At 32.9% G+C, this 20362-nt stretch overlaps 1 protein-coding gene across 4 annotated transcripts in view; it reads right to left on the minus strand.

Annotated features, from left to right (window-relative positions):
- Positions 1 to 6496: 6496 nt before the first annotated feature.
- The window catches only part of LOC123714954 (muscle calcium channel subunit alpha-1-like), a 39470-nt gene continuing 25604 nt past the window's right edge, over positions 6497 to 20362 (minus strand). For 2 of the 4 annotated variants that reach the window (XM_045669660.1, XM_045669658.1), the window contains 21 exons: positions 20161 to 20305; positions 19602 to 19682; positions 18958 to 19062; positions 17665 to 17694; positions 16929 to 17120; positions 16496 to 16595; positions 15666 to 15841; positions 14833 to 14930; positions 14664 to 14752; positions 14015 to 14155; positions 13557 to 13722; positions 12476 to 12484; positions 11062 to 11218; positions 10255 to 10366; positions 9927 to 10002; positions 9524 to 9619; positions 8995 to 9032; positions 7993 to 8066; positions 7609 to 7715; positions 7328 to 7388; positions 6497 to 6695 (listed from right to left, as the gene is read on the minus strand). In XM_045669660.1, the coding sequence (XP_045525616.1) occupies positions 6627 to 6695; positions 7328 to 7388; positions 7609 to 7715; positions 7993 to 8066; positions 8995 to 9032; positions 9524 to 9619; positions 9927 to 10002; positions 10255 to 10366; positions 11062 to 11218; positions 12476 to 12484; positions 13557 to 13722; positions 14015 to 14155; positions 14664 to 14752; positions 14833 to 14930; positions 15666 to 15841; positions 16496 to 16595; positions 16929 to 17120; positions 17665 to 17694; positions 18958 to 19062; positions 19602 to 19682; positions 20161 to 20305 (2122 nt within the window). In that variant the 3' untranslated portion in view covers positions 6497 to 6626. Of the gene's footprint in view, positions 6696 to 7327; positions 7389 to 7608; positions 7716 to 7992; positions 8067 to 8994; positions 9033 to 9523; positions 9620 to 9926; positions 10003 to 10254; positions 10367 to 11061; positions 11219 to 12475; positions 12485 to 13556; positions 13723 to 14014; positions 14156 to 14663; positions 14753 to 14832; positions 14931 to 15665; positions 15842 to 16495; positions 16596 to 16928; positions 17121 to 17664; positions 17695 to 18957; positions 19063 to 19601; positions 19683 to 20160; positions 20306 to 20362 lie in introns of those variants that run through there. The other 2 variants (XM_045669659.1, XR_006754374.1) reach the window with 2 other exon arrangements.

Raw genomic sequence — 20362 nt, forward strand, 5'->3', positions numbered from 1 at the left:
TACCTATTACTTATCAGTTCCATCAAAAAATTATATCAATTTTAAATAATCTAAATCATTAATTTTTGATTTTGAAAACCCAAGAAACGTAGTATTTTACTCATTTCTTGAACAAAGTATTTTGTATTTATTTTATTTTATTCTTGATGTTGCTTTCCTTAAAGCATATCGTTTAGTGATCACTTAATACTTAAAGTAATAGTTTTGTTTAATTTGTAATAAGTATATTTGTAAGGTAAACGCACCAGTACGAAATAAATGCATATGAGTTTATATAAAATATTACTTTTATTTATTGAGTAGTTTCCGTTTTCAGTATTTTTTAAGCAGGTTAACAAAAAGGATTTAGCTTTATATAGAACTCCTTTGATGAGATACTCGCGCTTATACAGCACCAAAATTTGACAATGTCACAATATGTCAATACTTTATATAGATTTGCCAATTAGGCACAATAAAAATTAAATTATGGAGTAAAAAATAACAAAATTATGAATCCATACAGCCCTGCAGAATAAATAATATGAATATTAAGCACTCATAATTTTTATGGATCAGATTTTCAAGGTCGAGACTCAGATTTTTAAGCAACCCTGGCTAATTCATCAACGCCAAGTAAGAATATAGATGACAAGAAGTCTTTACAATGTGGTACCAATACAGACCTAAAGGCTGATGAATCAAAAAGTTCATGTCAACTTATTAAAACTGCACTTTCAGAAAAATACACATACTGTAAAGAGTATTTGTGTAACGGAATAAATTTATTGTCAAAAAAATATTCGGGCAACTTGGAAAATAAAGATTCTGTTCACGTTAAATCATGTGTAATTATAAACACGAATGAAAGCGTAAATTCAGATAACCAAAATAATTTTCAAACAAAATCTGACTCTCTATGTAAGCCAAAAAATAAACACGAATCTAAGAGCATTCCTAATACACCTTGTGTGGCAAGGACAAGAGGTTTCTCTGACTGCCACGAAGCATTTGAATCTGTCAAGGCAACCTCTGAAGAAGAATTCAGTTGTCAAGATCCACCATTAGAAAGAGGCAGTTTGTGTTGTTGTTGCAATACTGATCCCAAGCCTGTAGAAAGACCAAAATGTCCACCACCATTGTCAGCATGTGAAAAGGAGAAAAATAAACCTAATATTTGTGATAAGCTAGTGAAAGAGGTCAATGAATGCAAATTAAAAGGTTGCGTAACTAAATGTGTTAAACAACACGTTAAAAAAATAAAAAGAGATCAACGTCATTGTGAAACTGTGATTGGAATAATACCATCAAAAAATCCTAACGATAAAACAATTTACTATCCATTTAAAAAAATAAAAGAAAGAGGCTCAATACTTTGTGAACAAAAGAAAAGTAGCGTTCAAGAACTTCTCGAAAAAAAGAGCTCAGCAGTACTGGAAATGGCAGATAACGTTGGCAATTTTTTCTGTAGGGCTTACAACAAAACAAGGGAAGTGATTGGAATGCCATCTACGAGCACCTGTGGAAATCAAACCTCACACAATGAGTCAAGAGAAAAATGTTCATCCAGAGTATGTAGTGGTAAATCAAAAAGTAATACTTGTTCTGTAACGAACTGTTCATTTGAAAATGACAGTGAAACAGAACCTATCAACAATATAACAAATTTAAGTACTCATAGTATACATGAATATCGACATCCAGTAGCTATAGTTTACGAGAAAATAAAAAATACAGTGGAAACTTCCTTCTCCTCCTTCGGTGAGAGGAGCTATTTTAGTAATTTAGTTGACATTGTAACATTGCCAAAACAAGATAAGAGTTCACCTTATGACATTCCAACAAGACCTCCTACCCCTCCTCAAATTCCTACACCACCTCCACCATCACCACCGAAAAAAGCATCTAACCAAAGTAACCACCAAGTAACACCAGTACATAGTGGTATGATGACATCGGTAAAAAATAAAATAAGATCCATATTTCGTAGAAATAAATCGGCAACAAGTCTTCCAACAGAAAAAGATGATAAACAGAATGACAGTGATGATGAAAAAAGTATTGGCAATGAAAGTAATAGTGGTAGTGAGAACAAGAGTTAAACAATGTTTTACATTCAGCTTCAAAATTGTCAAATTATTATAAAATATTATTTAAAATCATTTAATTCTCTTTTCTAAGAGCTTCCGGAAATAATATTATTTTGTATACTTAATGTTTTTTTTTAATGTAAAGACAAGCATGTTAAGTGATAAACCGCCGCCCATAGAAGGATTACATTGCCAGAAGGCTCGCAGTGCGTTACCGGCCATTCAAGAATTTGTACGCTCTTTTCTTGAACGACCCTAAGTCAAATTGGTTTGGTACTTCAGTGGGTAATTCCACATAGTGGTGGTGCACGGCAGCAACGTATAACGTACGACGTTGAGGTTTATGTATTTTGTATTCTGACTTGACGTCCATGGTAAATGCAGTAGAAGATGCAGAGTGGTCACACATCTCTACGCAACGAAAAAAGATCAAGCCACTCGGAGAGTGATTGGTCGTCGTTGAATCGCTCTTTGTTGAAGTGGAAGGAGCTCGTATTGGGCAGCCCCCGCCCTGAGGTGAGAATAGTAAGCGGTGGCCCGAAGTTTTCATTGCTTTTCTCTCTTTTTATTATACAAAATAATATAATAAAATCAGAATATGTTACATTAGAAAACCGCTGTGGTTTGTATTAATGTAACCATAGCAGTATTGTTTAGGATCGCGACAATTGCATATAAACGTAGTTTTTTAATTTACTGTTTATGTTTGTTAGCGTTAGGCTATCTAATATCTGATTGGGTAGACCATTTATTAGCCGCGGTAGCAAATGCCTGAACGTTCTCTCGCCATATACGTTGTTTGCTCTCGATGTACAGAGCCGAATCTGCGTTACCGCACGAGTCTTTACATCATCCTCCACTCGTTTTTTTTATGTCATCTCGGAAAAGTGCTCGACTAGAAGACATTTATTTACTTTTTCTGTTATGTGCAATATTTTGAAGTGTTTCTAATTTCTCGAGACGACATGTTTGAGGATTCGCGTTTGGAGGTTATATATACGGTTGAGATACGTTGGATAAGTTCTACCGTAGCTACATAGACCCTAATTGATGACTGACTCGCAAAGCGCGTAAAGTGCAATTTTTGTTTTAAATGGGATACGTTTTTTGAGTATTGTTACTTGTGCCAAAAACTGTCGTAGCTTACCACAAACGTATTCTATGTGTTGATTCCAATGCATGTTTTTGTGTATAATTTATCCCAGATATTTTTGTTTATCAACTATTTCTATTGAAGGGTACTTGCACACGGTTGATTTGTGGAGACATGCGTGTTTGTGAGCCACCAATGCTATACCAGTAGCTTCCTTGATGGAATGGGATTGTATAATAAGCAGTTTTGTCTTTTCAATATTTAGCGGCGTGGCACCACTTTATAATGTTGTTAAAGTCGAATTGTAGTCCTTCAATAGCTTTATGAGGGTCCCTATCTCCAAATAATAAACAGGTATCATCTGTGAATTGGTAATTAGTGGAATGTTCTACTTGGTTATGCATTTGGTTTACGTAAGTCAAAAAATGGAGAGGCCCAAGGAACGAGCCTTGGGCGGTGCCTTCTGTTACTGAAACCACCTCGCTGTGGGTATTGTTTATTTTCACTACATAAGTACGATTTTTTAAATAATCTGAACACCAAGTGCTTAGTGGCCCCTGAATTCCTATATGATGGATTCTATCCTCAAGTTGTTTATGATCCAAAGTGTCAAAAGCGCGGGAAAAATCGATGAATAAAGCAAGAGTATATTTTTTAAGATCTAACTTATTATTTACTTCGTCCGTCTTGCCTTGCTGGTATTGTGTGTGGAGGGAAATCTCCAAATGATTGGAAACTGAACGTCGTTCGATATATCAACGCCAAGTATTCCGATGCTGGCTGTAAGACGAGTGTCTATGAAAAGAGGAGAAGCGATAAAGGATAGTTTTAGCGGAAATCGCGCAATCTTGTATTTATTGGGGTTAAATTGGAATAAGTTTAGTCTACCCCAGTCCGAGATTCCACGTAGTAGAGTTTCAACTTCAGACACAAGTTTGTTCCGGTACTTATTAACTGCCCGAGAAATACTTGCCTGGCCAGTGTGAAGAGTATACCCAGTGCTGTCGTCCGCATAACAATGAATGTTGCTTAGTTGGAATATATCACTGATATGTAGAAGAAACAGGCTTGGGATAGAACACAGCCCTGTGGGACCCCAGTGTTGACGGGTTTAAGAAGATGGAGAAGGTGTATACTATCCCCAAAAACTATCGAAAACACGACAAATTGATATTGTAACCTCTAATGTTGTAACTGTAACAGGCAAAACAACAATTTTTTTAATCAGTTATGTAATGTACGGCTACAAATAATTATTATTAGACAAGAATGACTTCCTAACCCACAAATGATGCAGATATTAACGGGACATGGGGCGTTTGCTGAATGCCTGCACACTATAGTTTGAAGTCAGATCCGGCATGTACGTGTGACCTACAAACAAGTCAGATGCATCTTATTATAGAAACTCCTGTATTTGGAGCCACCAAGTGTGATCTGGAGCAAGAAATTTATACAAAGGTAAAAAGCTGAAATGTTAAGAAGCTACAGATCGCAACTAGAAGATATCTGCAGTAAGAAATGCGTCAATCACGGCGAGACGATGCGACGGGTCCCCACTCGCCCAAGAATAAAGAATAGGAATAGAATTCGTATAGTATATATATATATGTTTGTCCATAATATGTGTATAAAATAAGGTCCACCACAAGAATTCATTTATTGAGAAATGTAATTTATATATATATAAAACAAAATAACTGGCAGCTTGTTTTTTTCTTTTTTGACGAATATCGGAATGACAAGAAGCTGTCCAGAAAAATCAAACTATCTTCCAAAAATGTATCCAAAATTGAAATTATGAAAACAAAGAAATGTACAATAGAGCCGACACCAGAACCACCCCCGCCTGATCCATGTAAGTTACAACGCATAAGACAAAAAGAAAAGGCAGGTATTAAAATATGTCCTCCAAAGCCTATTGAACCTCCGGAACCAATAGCACCATGCCTTGCTATATGTATTGAAAAGATTAAAAATCCGCCATACACCACAACCGAAGAGGCTATTGTTTGTATCGTTGATAGGGAAAAAACTGGAACATCCAGATGTGATGCTATAGAAGATTTAACAGCTGCTCATGCAGATTTACCACATCCTTGTATGAAACAGCCCCCACCCCCACTACCAGCTCCTCCTCCGCCACCTGATCCTTGCGAAGTCCAGAAGAAAAAGGAACGATTAGCGGCCTGTAAAGAAAAATACAAAAGATACTACGAGTGACAATGGAAAATTTCTTCAATTACACAGCGAAGCTTTGCAGCGTAGATTCCCTTATAGATAAATTTAGCCGAGAGCTTAATAGTGATTGTACAGAATCCAGGCGACTGACTATGGAATCTGAAAATAAATCTTCCGCAAAAAGATCTATAGACGATATTAATAGTAAGATTTTTGATCTTGAAAATTTAATTAAAAGCCTTCAAGAAGAAATTGACGAAATGTACGTGCACGCAGATAAAGAAAAAAAAATACAGGATCATTTTGAAGCAGATACGATTGATAAAGAAGCAGCGTCAAGTCAAGCGTATCCATTAGTACTGTCCGATGTCGATCCGCCTTTGGCAGAGCAATCCAATAGATTCAAATCTGAACGAGATTTCTTAGTCAATTTTGGAGCATCAAAATCTATGGACTCTTTGTCTTCAATTACAAAAGCCTTTGCCTCTTTATGGAATGATGAGGAGAATATTATGAAAAGAGTTAGAGGCAATGATGAATTCAAGTCATAATTATACCTATATCTAAAAATAGATTTCAATTGTCAGATCAGCAAATAAATCAAACAAGTTTTTTAAAATTATTTTATGGTTAACAATTACAATATTTTTCGTACAAAATTGAATTACAACACTGAGTAAATAGATAAGCACACTTTTTAACCCTATATAACTCATATATGCTATGAATTTTCAAAAATATAATTCGCATAAAGATAAATACACAAAATATAAGCTTTATGTAATTACATTATCAATATTTTGGCACTTAACTTCTAATATACATATTTTTCGTAGAATAAGTTCAAATATATTAATTTGGTTATAACTTATAAGGCACATTGCCAAGTATATCTTTCATCATGCCAAAAGCGTGTATTACTAATATTGAATGCACAATATTTGCTAAAAAGAATCTGTAAATCAAGGCACATATCTGCGCTAATTTTCCAAATGGCAGTATCAGCTTTTTGTGCCCTCCAAATTACATTTTATATTAAACTAGGTCTTATACAAAAACACGTTTGAAAGCAAATGCAAATACCTCGAAGGACGGTCAAAAACAAACTATTTACATAAACAATATTTTAACATACCGTAAGCATAATCTCATTATCGCTTTTAAAACTACAAAACTCCGTGACCAAACTCCAAAGCTCCGCAGAACCTGCCAAAATGGCACAAAACCCATGTGGCTGTCAACCAACATAGGTGAAAATGAAACCAAAAATTTATAAAAATCGCTTATTTCTTGCGCGGAGGCTGCATCGGGGGCTGGTGGAAGGGATGGTACTGACGAGATAGCAAGTTTTCCTGAAACATAACGTATTAAAGCCTTTTGGATATACGTCGGTAACTTCCAATAGCCATTCCTATTTCAATATTGAACATTGGTTGGTGTTTCGATGTATTAATTTAACATCGTAAACCTGGGATCGCGTTGTATAAAAGATGTTTAGTTAAAAGAGACAGTGCTCTAGCCCCACACTAGGATTCCCTGTGACGTGGGCAGCTAGTCTTTTCATTTGACTTATTAATGGTTTTATTGCACAAGAAGAATAGGTTCTTTCCGTTTCAGCATAGAGCAGGTAGAGAAGATGTTGCTTAAGATTGTTAGTGGATGTGTAAAGTTTTGAATTGTCAGTGGAAAATTAGACGTCGTTAAAGTCAAATTTATGGAAACTGAATATTTAAGATGGCATCGTTATAGCTACACGGTACAAAGTATCGACGATAATTCCAGAATTATTCCACCAAACTAAAGAGGACATTTGCTAAATGGCCATACATGTTACACACTTTTGCAAAAAAATATCTAAAATTAATCAATCGTTCTATAGTTAATTCTATATGCTATATTATGATACGCTACTGAAAGGCTACTTATAATAAAAATAAAATAATATTTAAATAAAATTCTGTTTTAAGAAAGATTTTGCTCTTACCACAGTGTTCTCAGAGTTTTGAGACATCAAGCGCTCTTTCAAAATTAGCTGATTTGCAGCGCTGTAAAAAATTATATTGATTTACATATTTTTATTTCTGTATCATATGATTTTTCAAAACCAAACGCAGTTGGTTTGGAAGCCTATAAAATCAAACAATTACACTACTAACAATATCACAGCCAAAATAAAATCCTCCTTTTTGTCAGTTTACTGGGATACAAAATAGATTTTAATAAATACTTGTTACTGCCATCTAGAATTAAAGATAAAATAATTACGTGTCCATCTCCTCTTGCGTGAGGTCGAGCGCCTCCTGCATTTCGCGGGAAGTGCTCTGTAGAAAATCGGCGTCACAATATTTGCCCAACCCTTGATCCGTTAGCACCTGTAATGTTGGCTTAGTTTAATGGGTTGCCGATAGGTGGCGCATTAAACAATTAAGGAAAAACTTCTAAGCACACATTTATAGAAATACCTACTATAATTCAGCCTTATACTTACGTATGTTATTTGAACATTATAATATAGAACGTCTTCGTCATATTTAATTTAATAAACATATATTACATGGAAAAATAGATATAATGTTGCTTGATAAGACATCCGCATATCTTCAAGTATTTTCCTCTACGCCAATGCGATAGTATTTTTAAGAGCCTTACCCGAGCAATGAGACTCTCCGCGGGTTTCTCTACACAATAAGGCACCTTGTTTATCTGTCGCATATTGTCACGATCTAGAAATAAAATAAGTGAGTCCAAAAAATGTTTATGCTATAAGATCTTCACTCATTCTTAACGATATTAGTTAAAATATTGTTTTTAATATACTTTTGCGTTCAAATCAACATACGCATGCACTGTCATTTTTAGTTACTTGAAAATATTTTTTTACATTGTTATATGAAATTTCAAAACATGCAATGAAAAACGTAAAGCGATAGTTATAATAGCTGTTAACAATTTTGGTCGCATTCCGTCAGAGTCCAGACTACAAACTCCGTATGTGTAAGTCAATAAACCACTTTGCCGCTTTCAAATAAACCATTTATTATTGTTATAATAATATCGGTAGTCACACTTAGAGCTAATCTCGATTCTGAATTTTACCTTTAGGGCGAAGTGTGATTCGCGTGTCAAATACGGTTTTTCCATAGGGAGGACCTAAGTACCCTACGAGAACGTTAATCTCGATATGTTTCAAAAGCAAATAATATTCGGTTTCAGTACTTTACATTTCCAATTCTTTAACATCAATAGTTATTAAAATAATTACATTGAAATTGATTCCCATAGTATTTTTACCCTCAATTTTTTATAACAATGTTTGAATGCAAATAATTGCTAGAATATTTGTGGAAAGAGATATTGTATAGGTTGTCTTTCCTCACAGACAGGCGATAATTATTGCACTAGTACATGCTTAAAATTTTACCAACAAATATTTTCTCCGTGGATGAAAATTCTACAACACAACAGGTAAGTTAATCCCATGCGGCATTACAACAACGGATCAACTTCGTCGTCGTCAAATGTTTGATGCCTAGGTTAACATTTTTTCCACCGTTTTAACTTTAAAATCAGTCGGAGAATATAATTTTATAGACCACAACAGCAAAATTAGTATAGCACAATCACAACACACTAAAACCTTCGATAACTTACTGTATCTCATATTTGTCATTAAATCATTCGATGTTTTTCTGTAAACATTATAATTGTATGTATATTTTTAATGTGCCATGATTTTACGACACCATTACAACAACACCAACGTTTATGTTTTCTACTATAGGTAATGTTACATTGCTTACGAGATTTAACTTTAATGAAAATATAATAAAATAAATTATATTAATTATGAAGGTTTTTAAAACTTAGCTAAGGTCAGCTAGTAGTTATTATAAGAGTTATTTAACTATCCTTATTAATTGGAAATTATTTAATAATTTTAATCTAAATTTAACGTATGAATTGAAGCGTGAAGAGGGTAGGGCCACAGACACGAAATTGTAATTTGCAATAGACTACAGAAATGGTGCGCTACATATAAAAATATTTTTCTATTTATATTGATATGATTACTTGCTATTAAACTATGCATAACAGAATTTACATAGTTTGATTTTACCAATGTACATATATGTTTTTTTTAAATAATTGTATAATTTTATTATTATATTTAAAAACTTACTCGATAACTCTGAAAATCCTTTCCGAATCCTTTCCGTGTAAAAGAGGTTGCATCGCTATCTCCTCCTCGCTTTCACTTTGGTCATCATTATATTTACTGTAAAAATAATAAAAACCGTTGCCAAATATACATTAGAAAAATCTTTCTGAAAACTAAGAAGGAGTAATATTCAACGTATTCATTCCGTTTAGTAAAGCTTAATAAAACGTAAATTTAGTAAATATTGATTACATTTAGAATAAAACAGTAATTCATATGTTTAACAATAAATGTTTCTTTCATTTATCCAATAAATAAACTATTTGTTTATTTAGTTAAAGCGGTTTGTTATACAGTGGGCTTCCGTTGTTCATCGATTTGCGCAGGTTAATATGAAAATTAAATCTTTAAAAAAAAAACTTACTTATCCTCTTCCGGAATTTTCCCGTCCATTCCTAACTCCCTTTGCATCATGAAACCCAAGGAAATGTTTTTGTCACCTAAAGCAGAAATATAATATTTACATACGCAACTAACCACAAGTGTATGTTAAATTTTTTTTCTTTAGGAACTCTTGCAATATATCGTATTTAAATGGTTTTCGTTATTTCCTAAATCAATTAAAAGTCACGATTGTGGTATCTCCTAGAACTATATTTCAGGAATCATATTTTCTACGACGTACAACAACAACAACAACGACAACGAGTACCTCTATCAATAATTATAAAATCTCAATATAAAATGTTTACCATTCATTGATTTAGATTTGACCATAGCTTTAGAAGGTTTTCGCGGTCCGTAAAAACTTCCTCGGCCCTTCTTAATACTTGTCCAAACAGCACCAAATAGTGTGTGATTTCTCTGAAATAAAAAAATAAAGATATCGTTTTTATGACCCAATCACATTCACATTTGTTACAATACAGAAATATTTTGACAAAGTTCTATTTTAAACGTTTCTGAATACAAATACTTATAAATTTAAGTGTTGGGATGCTGATAGCCGAGATTCATCGCACTTGTGTATGTTATGTGTCCTTTGGTTGTGGGTGATAGCACTGAGGATACTCATTACACTAGCCGTGCAGCTATGTCGATCAGTACTCGAATAAGTTCGTGTCTGAAGTCTAAACTCTTCTACGTGGAAACTGGATGAGTCGATCTAGTCAATGTTACCCCAATAAGACACAACTTTGAGCATTTACCGCTAAAATTTGAAGACATTCTCCTTAACAAGCCAACATCATCAACGTTGACATATTGAACGACGTTTAGTTTCGCGGTCATTTGAAAGGTCAGGCTTCTAGGCTAGGCTTTAAATTAGCCTGCAAGATAGTTGGTGAGGTCACTAAGGCCAGACGGTAATTCACTTCGAGCCATCGCTTGCAACTGCAGGAAGCGCAAATTCGGTCCCGCGTGGAGCTCAGCTGTGGACGGGAGCTCCCCAGTACCAGCTTCTTCCACTTGACCGTATTCAACGAATCGAGTGATGAATCCATTGGCGTTGCGTAGACAATGCTTTCTTTTTAAACGTCTTTTAAATATGTTATACTCACTCTATGCATAGGTTCAACAACTTCCCCAACAACGTCGTCAAGATTGCCAGAAATAGCTCGCTTCAGTTCGGGTCCAGCTTCATGCAGTTTCCGCAAACCAGCTTGAAGAGTTGTCTGATTGTTTTTGACTGCTTCCTGCTCCTTACGTTTCCTGAATCTGTTGTTGGGTGTGTTATTAATATAAAATAGAAATTATAAAGATGAAGATCAGCTGGTAAGCACTTATGCAATTTTAAAGGCATAAATAAAACTTTAATAAATCATTATCAGGAAGATAAGATTATTATTCAAAAGGTTGTTTAATGACTTGCAGTACAAATTTTGCACCATCTCAGGCCCAAGGAATGTGAATGTAAAGAAACAACTATGACGTGTTCTGCTTTGTTGTGATTGGTCACCAGCACATATAATAATCAAAGATTTCAAATGACCAGTCATAATTTAACAACAGTTTCAGCAACAGTAAAGTACTTTTAATCAACATAAACAAAAGAAACCTTCCAGATATGGGATGTTGTTAAACGGTCAATCAATATCAACATAAACCTTTAAGACAAGGGGTATTTTTCAGACAGCCCTAGTATGGTCTGACGCAGTATAGGCTGACTTCATAATAATAATTAATAAAAATTACTTAACTTTAAATTTATTTCTTGTCCTTACTTGTTATGATAGCTCTAATTGGTTTACGTATATACTGAGATAATAAGATGTAACTATTATTATTGCCTTTAAAATTCTTTTATCACGTAAAAATATGTTCCAAAAACATGTTTTCCAGTGTATACTTTTTAACGGTTATATAAGCAGATTCAAATTTAAGTGAACTTCATGCAAAAACATTAAAACCACGCGAATAGCAGAAAGTGCAAACTGAAAAAAGCATATCTGATAATTATACACAAAGAAAACATGCTTGGGAACCTTTAAACCATGCTGTAAAAATTTAAAATCAGGGTGCGAATAAGCTGGAAAAAAGGTCTAACAATCATTCTCTTTATCTACATCATAATGTATGATGTATATATCACGTGTTCTATAGCATATAAATTATTGCTAAAAAAATTATAAAGTCCTCGTCGCCTCGCCATTACGTACCTGCAAAAGGGAACTAAGTGACGGCACTTTAACATAATGCAAGGTTTGATTTCTAGAGAGACAATAATTGTTTCGGTTTGGAAAACTCGAGACGAGTAAAGAAACAGGATGTGTTTTGGGACGTATAATATAAAAAAACACTGTACTCCTGCTAATTGCAAAAATATTATTATTATTATTATTGAATGTCTTACGATAAAGAAATGATTGATAGACCCAAGGGCTAAAAAAGTCTTTCAAGCATTGGCATTGTCCTGTGGTACCAATAATTAAGCTCAATTACAGCTATCGGTTGCTTATAATTAGAATAACTTACGCATGGTTCCTATAAAATAGAACATTTTATTAGTAAAAATTTATTTAATTAATCTACGACATTTTTACGTATACAATCTGTAACAAAAACCAATATAACCAAACAATCATGACTTATGATTAGAAACGAATATGAACTACTACTTATGAATAACTACGATGTTTTTGGCCTTTAGCTTTGTGTTCGTGTTCTTAAAAGTTGTTAAGTGAATTGTTTCGGTAGTAAATTAAGCTATTTACAATGGCATCAATGTTCGATTATCGCAGTGGGTCTAAGAAGTTGTTTGAAGGAGTTTTATGCCATTGAACATACCTACGACATAAAATTATGGCCTAAAACGTAATTGAACAATTACTATGCATGTGAGTGCGTTTGGAACTAGAGTTCCTAAATCGAAAACAACAGATACGGGTTTTTAATACGTAGGATGAATAATTACTAAATGTCTGGATTATGATAAGAGACCATGATCTCATTTATTTTATTAAAATGGCAACACCACGCAACACATTTTACAGGTTGTAATGTGTCAGAGTCATTTTGTCAGTAGTGCATAGAATAGGCTGTTGAGTACATTTGCTCTCTGATCGGCTCCTGCGCTGGATGTGCGTACTCTGACTGAGTTAAAAATATTAAGTAAAAATGTCGGACGACGGTAGGGTCACCAATTTTGCAATTATTACGTTTATATAAAAATTCATTCTAGTTTGTTTGTTCTTCGGTTGTTGTTACAAATTGTACTCCAGATCTTAGATTTTATATAGTTTAAGTAAAAAAAATTACGAATGACTACGAAAGTTTAACAGAAACTAACTACTGTTCTATACAGATTTTGCGAAGTTTGCTACTCATAAAAATATATATTATTAACGAATCTACGATCGATAAACGAAATCTCTTTTATAAGCAAACTTAGAAAATTTGTATGAGTCATGCCAGTGATAATTTTAAGATACATCAATTTTAACATCAAAGCTTACGTATTCCTCTTTATTTGAAGTACGTAGAAAATTTTCTGAATGTCAATATTTTCTATTTTAATTTTATTTATTTTAAAATTTATATTGGTTAAATAAATTACCGTCTGAAGTAATCCTGTATGAGGAAGGTGGCGTAGAATTTTCCAACCGTTATCTCGTTCGGGTCACCTGGCGGGGGCACTACCTGGTCCAACAGTTTTGGTGACGTTCGTTTCCATACCTTTTTTATTATTGCCCGCAACTCCGTGTTGCACTGGTCAATAACTCCTAAAAAAATTATAATAATTTCATATACAATTAAAATTTAGAATTTAAAGGAAGGTTAGTGTTTTAACGCTATTGAGTAGAGATGTTTTTCATTTTTTTCTACTATTTTATTATGTTTACTATTTCACGTTAAGTAACGTTCCTTCTATTGTTACTAATGTAAGTTACACTTTTGCTATAAGTGAACTGTCAATCATTCTTTGTATTACATATTTAGTTTTTATGTCCATTTTATATTCCAGTTATTTCTATTATTTATCCTGTAATATTTTTTGATAATAGTTCTATTTACCTGAAGTTTTTATCTGCAGTTGTGTTCTCACAACGGCGAAAAGCGTGGCGTTGAAGTTGACAGTGCCATCGGAGTTTAGAGGCATGTTCATTGATACGAGACGCTTGCAGGCAGTTCTATGGGGACAAAGCTTGCCAAAACCTGATAAAAATATACATATTGTATAAGAGATTTACTTAAATGTATTATTGCTACTTATAGGACAAGACCACGCATTAGGTGTTTCAAGAGATTCTTTAAGAAGTTTCAATGCAGATTCTAATAAACATAATAAATCATAAAATAGACATACAATAAAAAGTATTTAAGTTTTTCCCACCGAAAAACGTTTATATTATTATTGGATTGAATAAACTAACTATTTGGAATATCAAAAAGTATTGAACCAGTGAAATTAATAAGTACATTATCCTTTGACTTACGTACTAATTACTTTTTCTAAAGAATATAGTTCTTGCATAGTTATTGCAATAAAGTTCACAAAAAAGAATGCGACTTTACATGAATTACAATATAGCATATACAATAATTATGGCTAATAAGTAATATTATGTTGACTTAATTTTCTAATACTAATGAATTAAACTAAGGTAATGTTCATTAACAGTCTTAGTGTTCTGTAAGAAGTAAAAATAAAATAAGTTTTTACCTAGAGGCGGACTGATTTTCCTCAGTAAGGTTACGACATCCAAATGTTTTATTCTACCTTTAGCATCTGGATCGTACTCACTCCATAACCTAGAACAGTGTTGATATAAGGGTTTAACTGAATAAATAATTTTAAAACTTTTAACACATCTTTGCATATTATGTCTTACCTAACAAACTCGTCAAGATGATGAGGTCCTAAGATAGACCAATCGCGTGTGAGGTAATCGAAGTTATCCATAATAACGGCGACGAATAAATTAATAATCTATAATGTTAAATAAAAGAAAAATTACTTAATAATAAAAATGAAATCGCTAATGAAGTGTAGAGAAGTCATATTTATGCGTGTTTTATAGATTTTATGCATAGACCTAGAGCCTTTCAGCGACAAGCCGATTTTTAAGATAACACGCTAATTGTGCTCGCTTAATCTTTCAAATGGCCTTTTACCTTTCACCACTATTTTAATAACAAAATTTTCAGTATTGATTCATAATTTTATACATTCACTAAAAATCTACATCAACATTGGTCCTATGCTGAGACCAAAGTATTGTTCTTGTACAATAGTAGTTTAATTATTGAAAGTGTTATATTCGAATTAGGGTCCTTCAAGAAAAGAGCGTTCTTAAAAGGCCGGCAACGCATTCGCGAGTTTTTATTGAGAGTGTCCATGGGCAGCGGTATCACTTAACATCAGGTGAGCCTCCTGCCTGTTTATCCCTGTTCTATTAAAAAAATAGAATTTAATAAGTCTACAATCTTAATATGTCGAATGGAAGAGATTAGCAGCCCACGGCACATGGAATCCTCCCGGCGCTAGTGTACTTTCTCTTTTAAGTAAAAACTTTTTATTATGTGTAGGTACACATTGTTAGGTAACAAAGCTTTGTTTTTATTTTTCAGAAATAAAATCAACATTAAAGCTGCTTCAATGCACCATAGTGTTTATTAATTGAATGTACAGCTTTAAAGAAAAATATAATATAATATAACTTACCAAAAATGTACACAGAAGAGAAAACGAAATAAAGTATGGGAAAGCAAAAGTCGTTCCACAGCTAAGTTCTACCAGGGTGGAGTTATCACCATCAGCGTGGTAACAGCCTACAGGTATACCGGGATGCTCGTCATCATTGGGGGACAACGCCATCATTATATCCTGCCAAGCTTCACCTGTAGACCACAAATACTTTTTTTGAGTAAGAGAAATCATTAAGTATCCGTGCGTTTAAGATATTAATACTGCTATATTGAATCCATATACTGAACTTGGCAATGTAGGCAACTTGAATTTTCTACATATAGAATTAAATATAAACATATTATAAGCTATACCGTGAAATTATTACACTGCGATCTAAAATTAGAATATAATCATTGTGAACCTGTGAAAGCAGATATACAATTAAAATAACTATATTCATTGCAGTCAATAAAAAAAAACCGTAAAAATATCAGAACCATTTAAACCTGACGTGTGTAAATTTTAATATAACTAAACACAATCATAAGTTTTTATCATAGCAAAATTAAGGCAAATCAAATATGCTAATATTATCCATAATTAATAAGAATGCATTATTTATTAATTAACTTATTAACCTAAAAATACCAGTAGACATCATTTATTCAGTGCGACAGGCACCTTCATATAAAAACATCAAAATACTCAACCGATTTCAATATTAGAATGCAACATGATTCCATACAGCATCCAACACATTTTCAAAATTACCGAGCGACCGCTAGTTACTTATAAAAATCTCCCAAACTTCATCGTTTAATCTCAAAGGTAAATATAAATAAATATATAAATTATGTTCTTACCCGTAGCTGATCTGAATAACACCATCAAAGCGCTACCAAACGTTTGGAAGTTGTTATTTCTGGTTAGTACTTCATCGTCTAAGTCTATTTTACCAAACAACTGTAAGAAATTTAGTGTCATTAATATATATGAGAAACAATGTTCTCTGATTACTAAGGGTTTGCCATTCGTGCCAGTCTTAACGCAGTCTACCTAGGCTCCTGATACATTGAATGTTGAAAAGAACTCGGAATATACGGTCGGTCTCCATACCACACTTAGCAAAAAAATATATGAACTTCAAGATTTATACTCTTTTAACCAAATCACACCTATTTCTGTGAAATTTTATTTACGTGATGACAAGAGAGTACCTTAGTTACCACGGTGATAAAAGGGGGTTAGTCTTAACCCAGTTAAATAAACTTAACATAGAATGACTTGAAATATTACCTGCATTCCAACAACGGCATAGATGAAAAATAGTAGCACAATCAACAAGGCTACATATGGTAGAGCCTGAAATGACTTTATAAATGTCCAAAGTAGAGTACGTATTCGTTCTCCTCTTGATAGCAATTTTATCAAACGCATCGCTCGAAATAGACGGAAAAACGTAATGTATTTTAGAAGAGTTGTTGAGCCCTGAAAATAAAATGCAAATATCAAACATATTATTATAGTAGCTTGGTTGCGAACGAACTATCCGAGCGTCTAGATCTCTTGACGTTGCGCATTGCGAGAGTGTTCAGAGGAGTTGTTCTGATTGACCTGCAGCTGAGTTTCATCGTCATCTCGATGTCCGTCGATCCACTACTGAACACGCTTTTTGATGCAGTCTTGCCGCATTGCTATGTCGATCTATCTGCCCATTTAAGTATTTCCGAACCCATTTGACTTAGGGTCCCTCAAGAAATGAGCATACCAAAAGTCAGCCACACATTTGCGAGCCCTTTGACATTGAAAGTGTCCGAGGGCTTCGTATCACTTAACATCAATATTGTTTCTATAATAGTTACTCTTCACTGTCGGTCTACCTGTCACCTCACTATAAGCTTATCGCAAAAAGGTACAATTATTCCCCATATCCGATTAGTAGAGTCGCAAGCGCATAACTTACTCACTTTAATAATATAAAGATTTCTGATATTATTTTAATGAATTAATGCAATTAATAACAATTATTTACCTCTTTATTTGATCCAAGGGGTGCAATGAGCTGAAAACGAAATAAAACAGTTATAATTGCGTAAGCTAATTAATATGACTTTAATTTAAATTATATCTAGAATACATTAATCTACGCTAGATCCTATTTTATCATAAAATATTATCGGAATGAATAAAAGTATTATAAATTTACTAGATGACCTGGTGAATTTCATATCACCTACATAATATTTGTGTCAAAACTTAATACAATATTTTTTTCAACACACCAAAGAAATCGGACCTCATACTACAGCTATGAAACATAAATCTTTGATGTAGATCAGACAAAATACATAAAATATTTTCCAGCTGGAAACAGTTTTTATTGGAAAATTCAACTGTAGTTTTTAGTATTTTTCTTTACTTTTGTTCCTTACCGTATGAACCTGAACTTCCACAAATATAGTATTGTCTTTGGTTAACATAGGTTTTACACATTGAAAGAAAACAATTTTTAACCGGATTAAAGCAATTTTTATTATTATAAACTTATTAATTATTTTACATAATTATAAAATTTAAAATTTTCCGACGTTTCGCGTGCTTTACAGCGTGCGTGGTCACGGTATAAGTTTATAATAATATATACAAATAATAATTAATAATAAATAAATTTATAATAAATACAAATAGCTTTAATCCGGTAAAAAAATTGTTTTCTTTTCACAAATATTTCTAGATCATAATTAGCCAAATCATTCAGCCATTCTCGAGTTTTAGCGGAGAAACAAACAGCAATTCATATATATTTATGTAACCGGAAATGTATGTAATCCGTCGTTATTAACATTTCCTCGGAATTGTATGTAATACCTAAAATCGCACGGAAATGTGTAAAATAAATTATATTAGACACATTTCCTAGGAAATATATACATTGTCTAAATAGTAATCGGAAATGTAAATATTTGAGGTATCAATGGGTATGCGGGAATAGCGGAGCGAGGGTAGGTATTGTTTTGTCTGATCACTACTTTAATATTGTGACATTTACAATTACTTAAATAACAGATTGATTACTTACCAAACGAATTTTTACTTTATAAGAACAATATAAGTCGATTTTGTGATAATACATTTTAAAACTTTTTTAATTTAATGAATTTTATATCTAGATAAATGTGAATTATTTCGCAAAAAGTTTACTATAAGCTATTTAATGATGTAATTTAAACAATATGTTAACTTAACTAATTTACGCAACAAACACAGGCCTAAGATTTATTATCCGATTTCCTTGATGGCGAAATATATTGACTATTGGACTTACTTCGGATGGCAGTTTATTTTCATTCACTTGAGTAACTACGATATCTATTATACTGCCCACTACCAATATAAAATCCGTTGTATTCCATGCATCGCCAAAGTAATTCTGTAAAATAATATTATACATTTTTTGAAATGAAGGAATGTTGCTCATGAGGTATAAAACCTAAATCGAAAGCTACCTAATCTACCATTAATTTAACTATTTAATAAGTTATTTTTTAACAAGGTTTTCTGTATTACTAAGTGATATATGTTATACAAAAAACATTAATACATAACTTTGAATTCAATGCAAACATATTTCGTAGCTTGTTCCTTTGCTAACGTAGAGCTTAGGTCCATATTCTTATTCGTATCTAAAGTACAATCTTTCAAATATGTCAAACTTACAGAAAAACAGCTCTTGAACTACATATATGATTTGATTGATTATGACTGATTGACGTTCTATAACACGGACGGACCTTAGTCAACCTCACATTGCAATTATTAAAAATTATGACATAATTTTAATGAAAAAGCTAAGTCAGAAAGTAAAATGTCATACCAATAAATAACGGATCACATGCCATACGTAATAAGCCACAATATTTTTCTAAAAAGTAAGTGAGCATAAAAAGGGTTTATATACTAGTTACGTACCTTAAATCTAAATGCTGCCAATTTAAAAACAAATTCCAACATAAAAACGGTCGTTAAAAGCATATTTAAATAGTCCAATATCTGAAAAAAAAGCAAATGGTGTTGTTTCCTTTCAATTCAATGATTTAAGACAAGACAGTACATATAATACATAATTGCAAACGACATAATTATAGCCATGAGATTAACCTATACCTTATACGCCTTTGTCACGGAGACTAATAATAATAATTATTATTATTGCAATTAGATAACACAGCTCTATTTTAGATAGTAAATACATCTTAATACCAACATTAACAACATATAATAATGAAATAAATAAACAGCCAACAATTATCTCCCGAGCTGACAAGCTAATGCTCTGATATATAATTATTCAGCAAGAGTTATAGATTTTTAGATTTCTACATTTTTATGAAAATATTATTTTTATTTCGGCCAGTTGCTTTATTAAAGGAAACTGTGACTTCAATTTCCGGTGTACCATTAATATTACTTCCGCTTAAAGAGTGAGGCTTAACGACTTAACTTACCTATACGGGTTGTTGCTACCTACCTTCTTATATAATGGTTGTGCATCATGATACTTCATCATGAGGGCCACAGTATTGAGGACGATAAAGAAAAATATCACGTACTCAAACCGCTGTGAAGTCACAAACCACCATGTCTTATATTGGATTCGATGTTTTGGAATATACCTGTAAATATTCTTATTAGGCCCTGGATTTTTTAAAACGATGATATGAAATGAAACA

The sequence above is a fragment of the Pieris brassicae genome, chromosome 10 (genome assembly GCF_905147105.1).
Source record: "Pieris brassicae chromosome 10, ilPieBrab1.1, whole genome shotgun sequence".
Classification (NCBI taxonomy): domain Eukaryota; kingdom Metazoa; phylum Arthropoda; class Insecta; order Lepidoptera; family Pieridae; genus Pieris; species Pieris brassicae.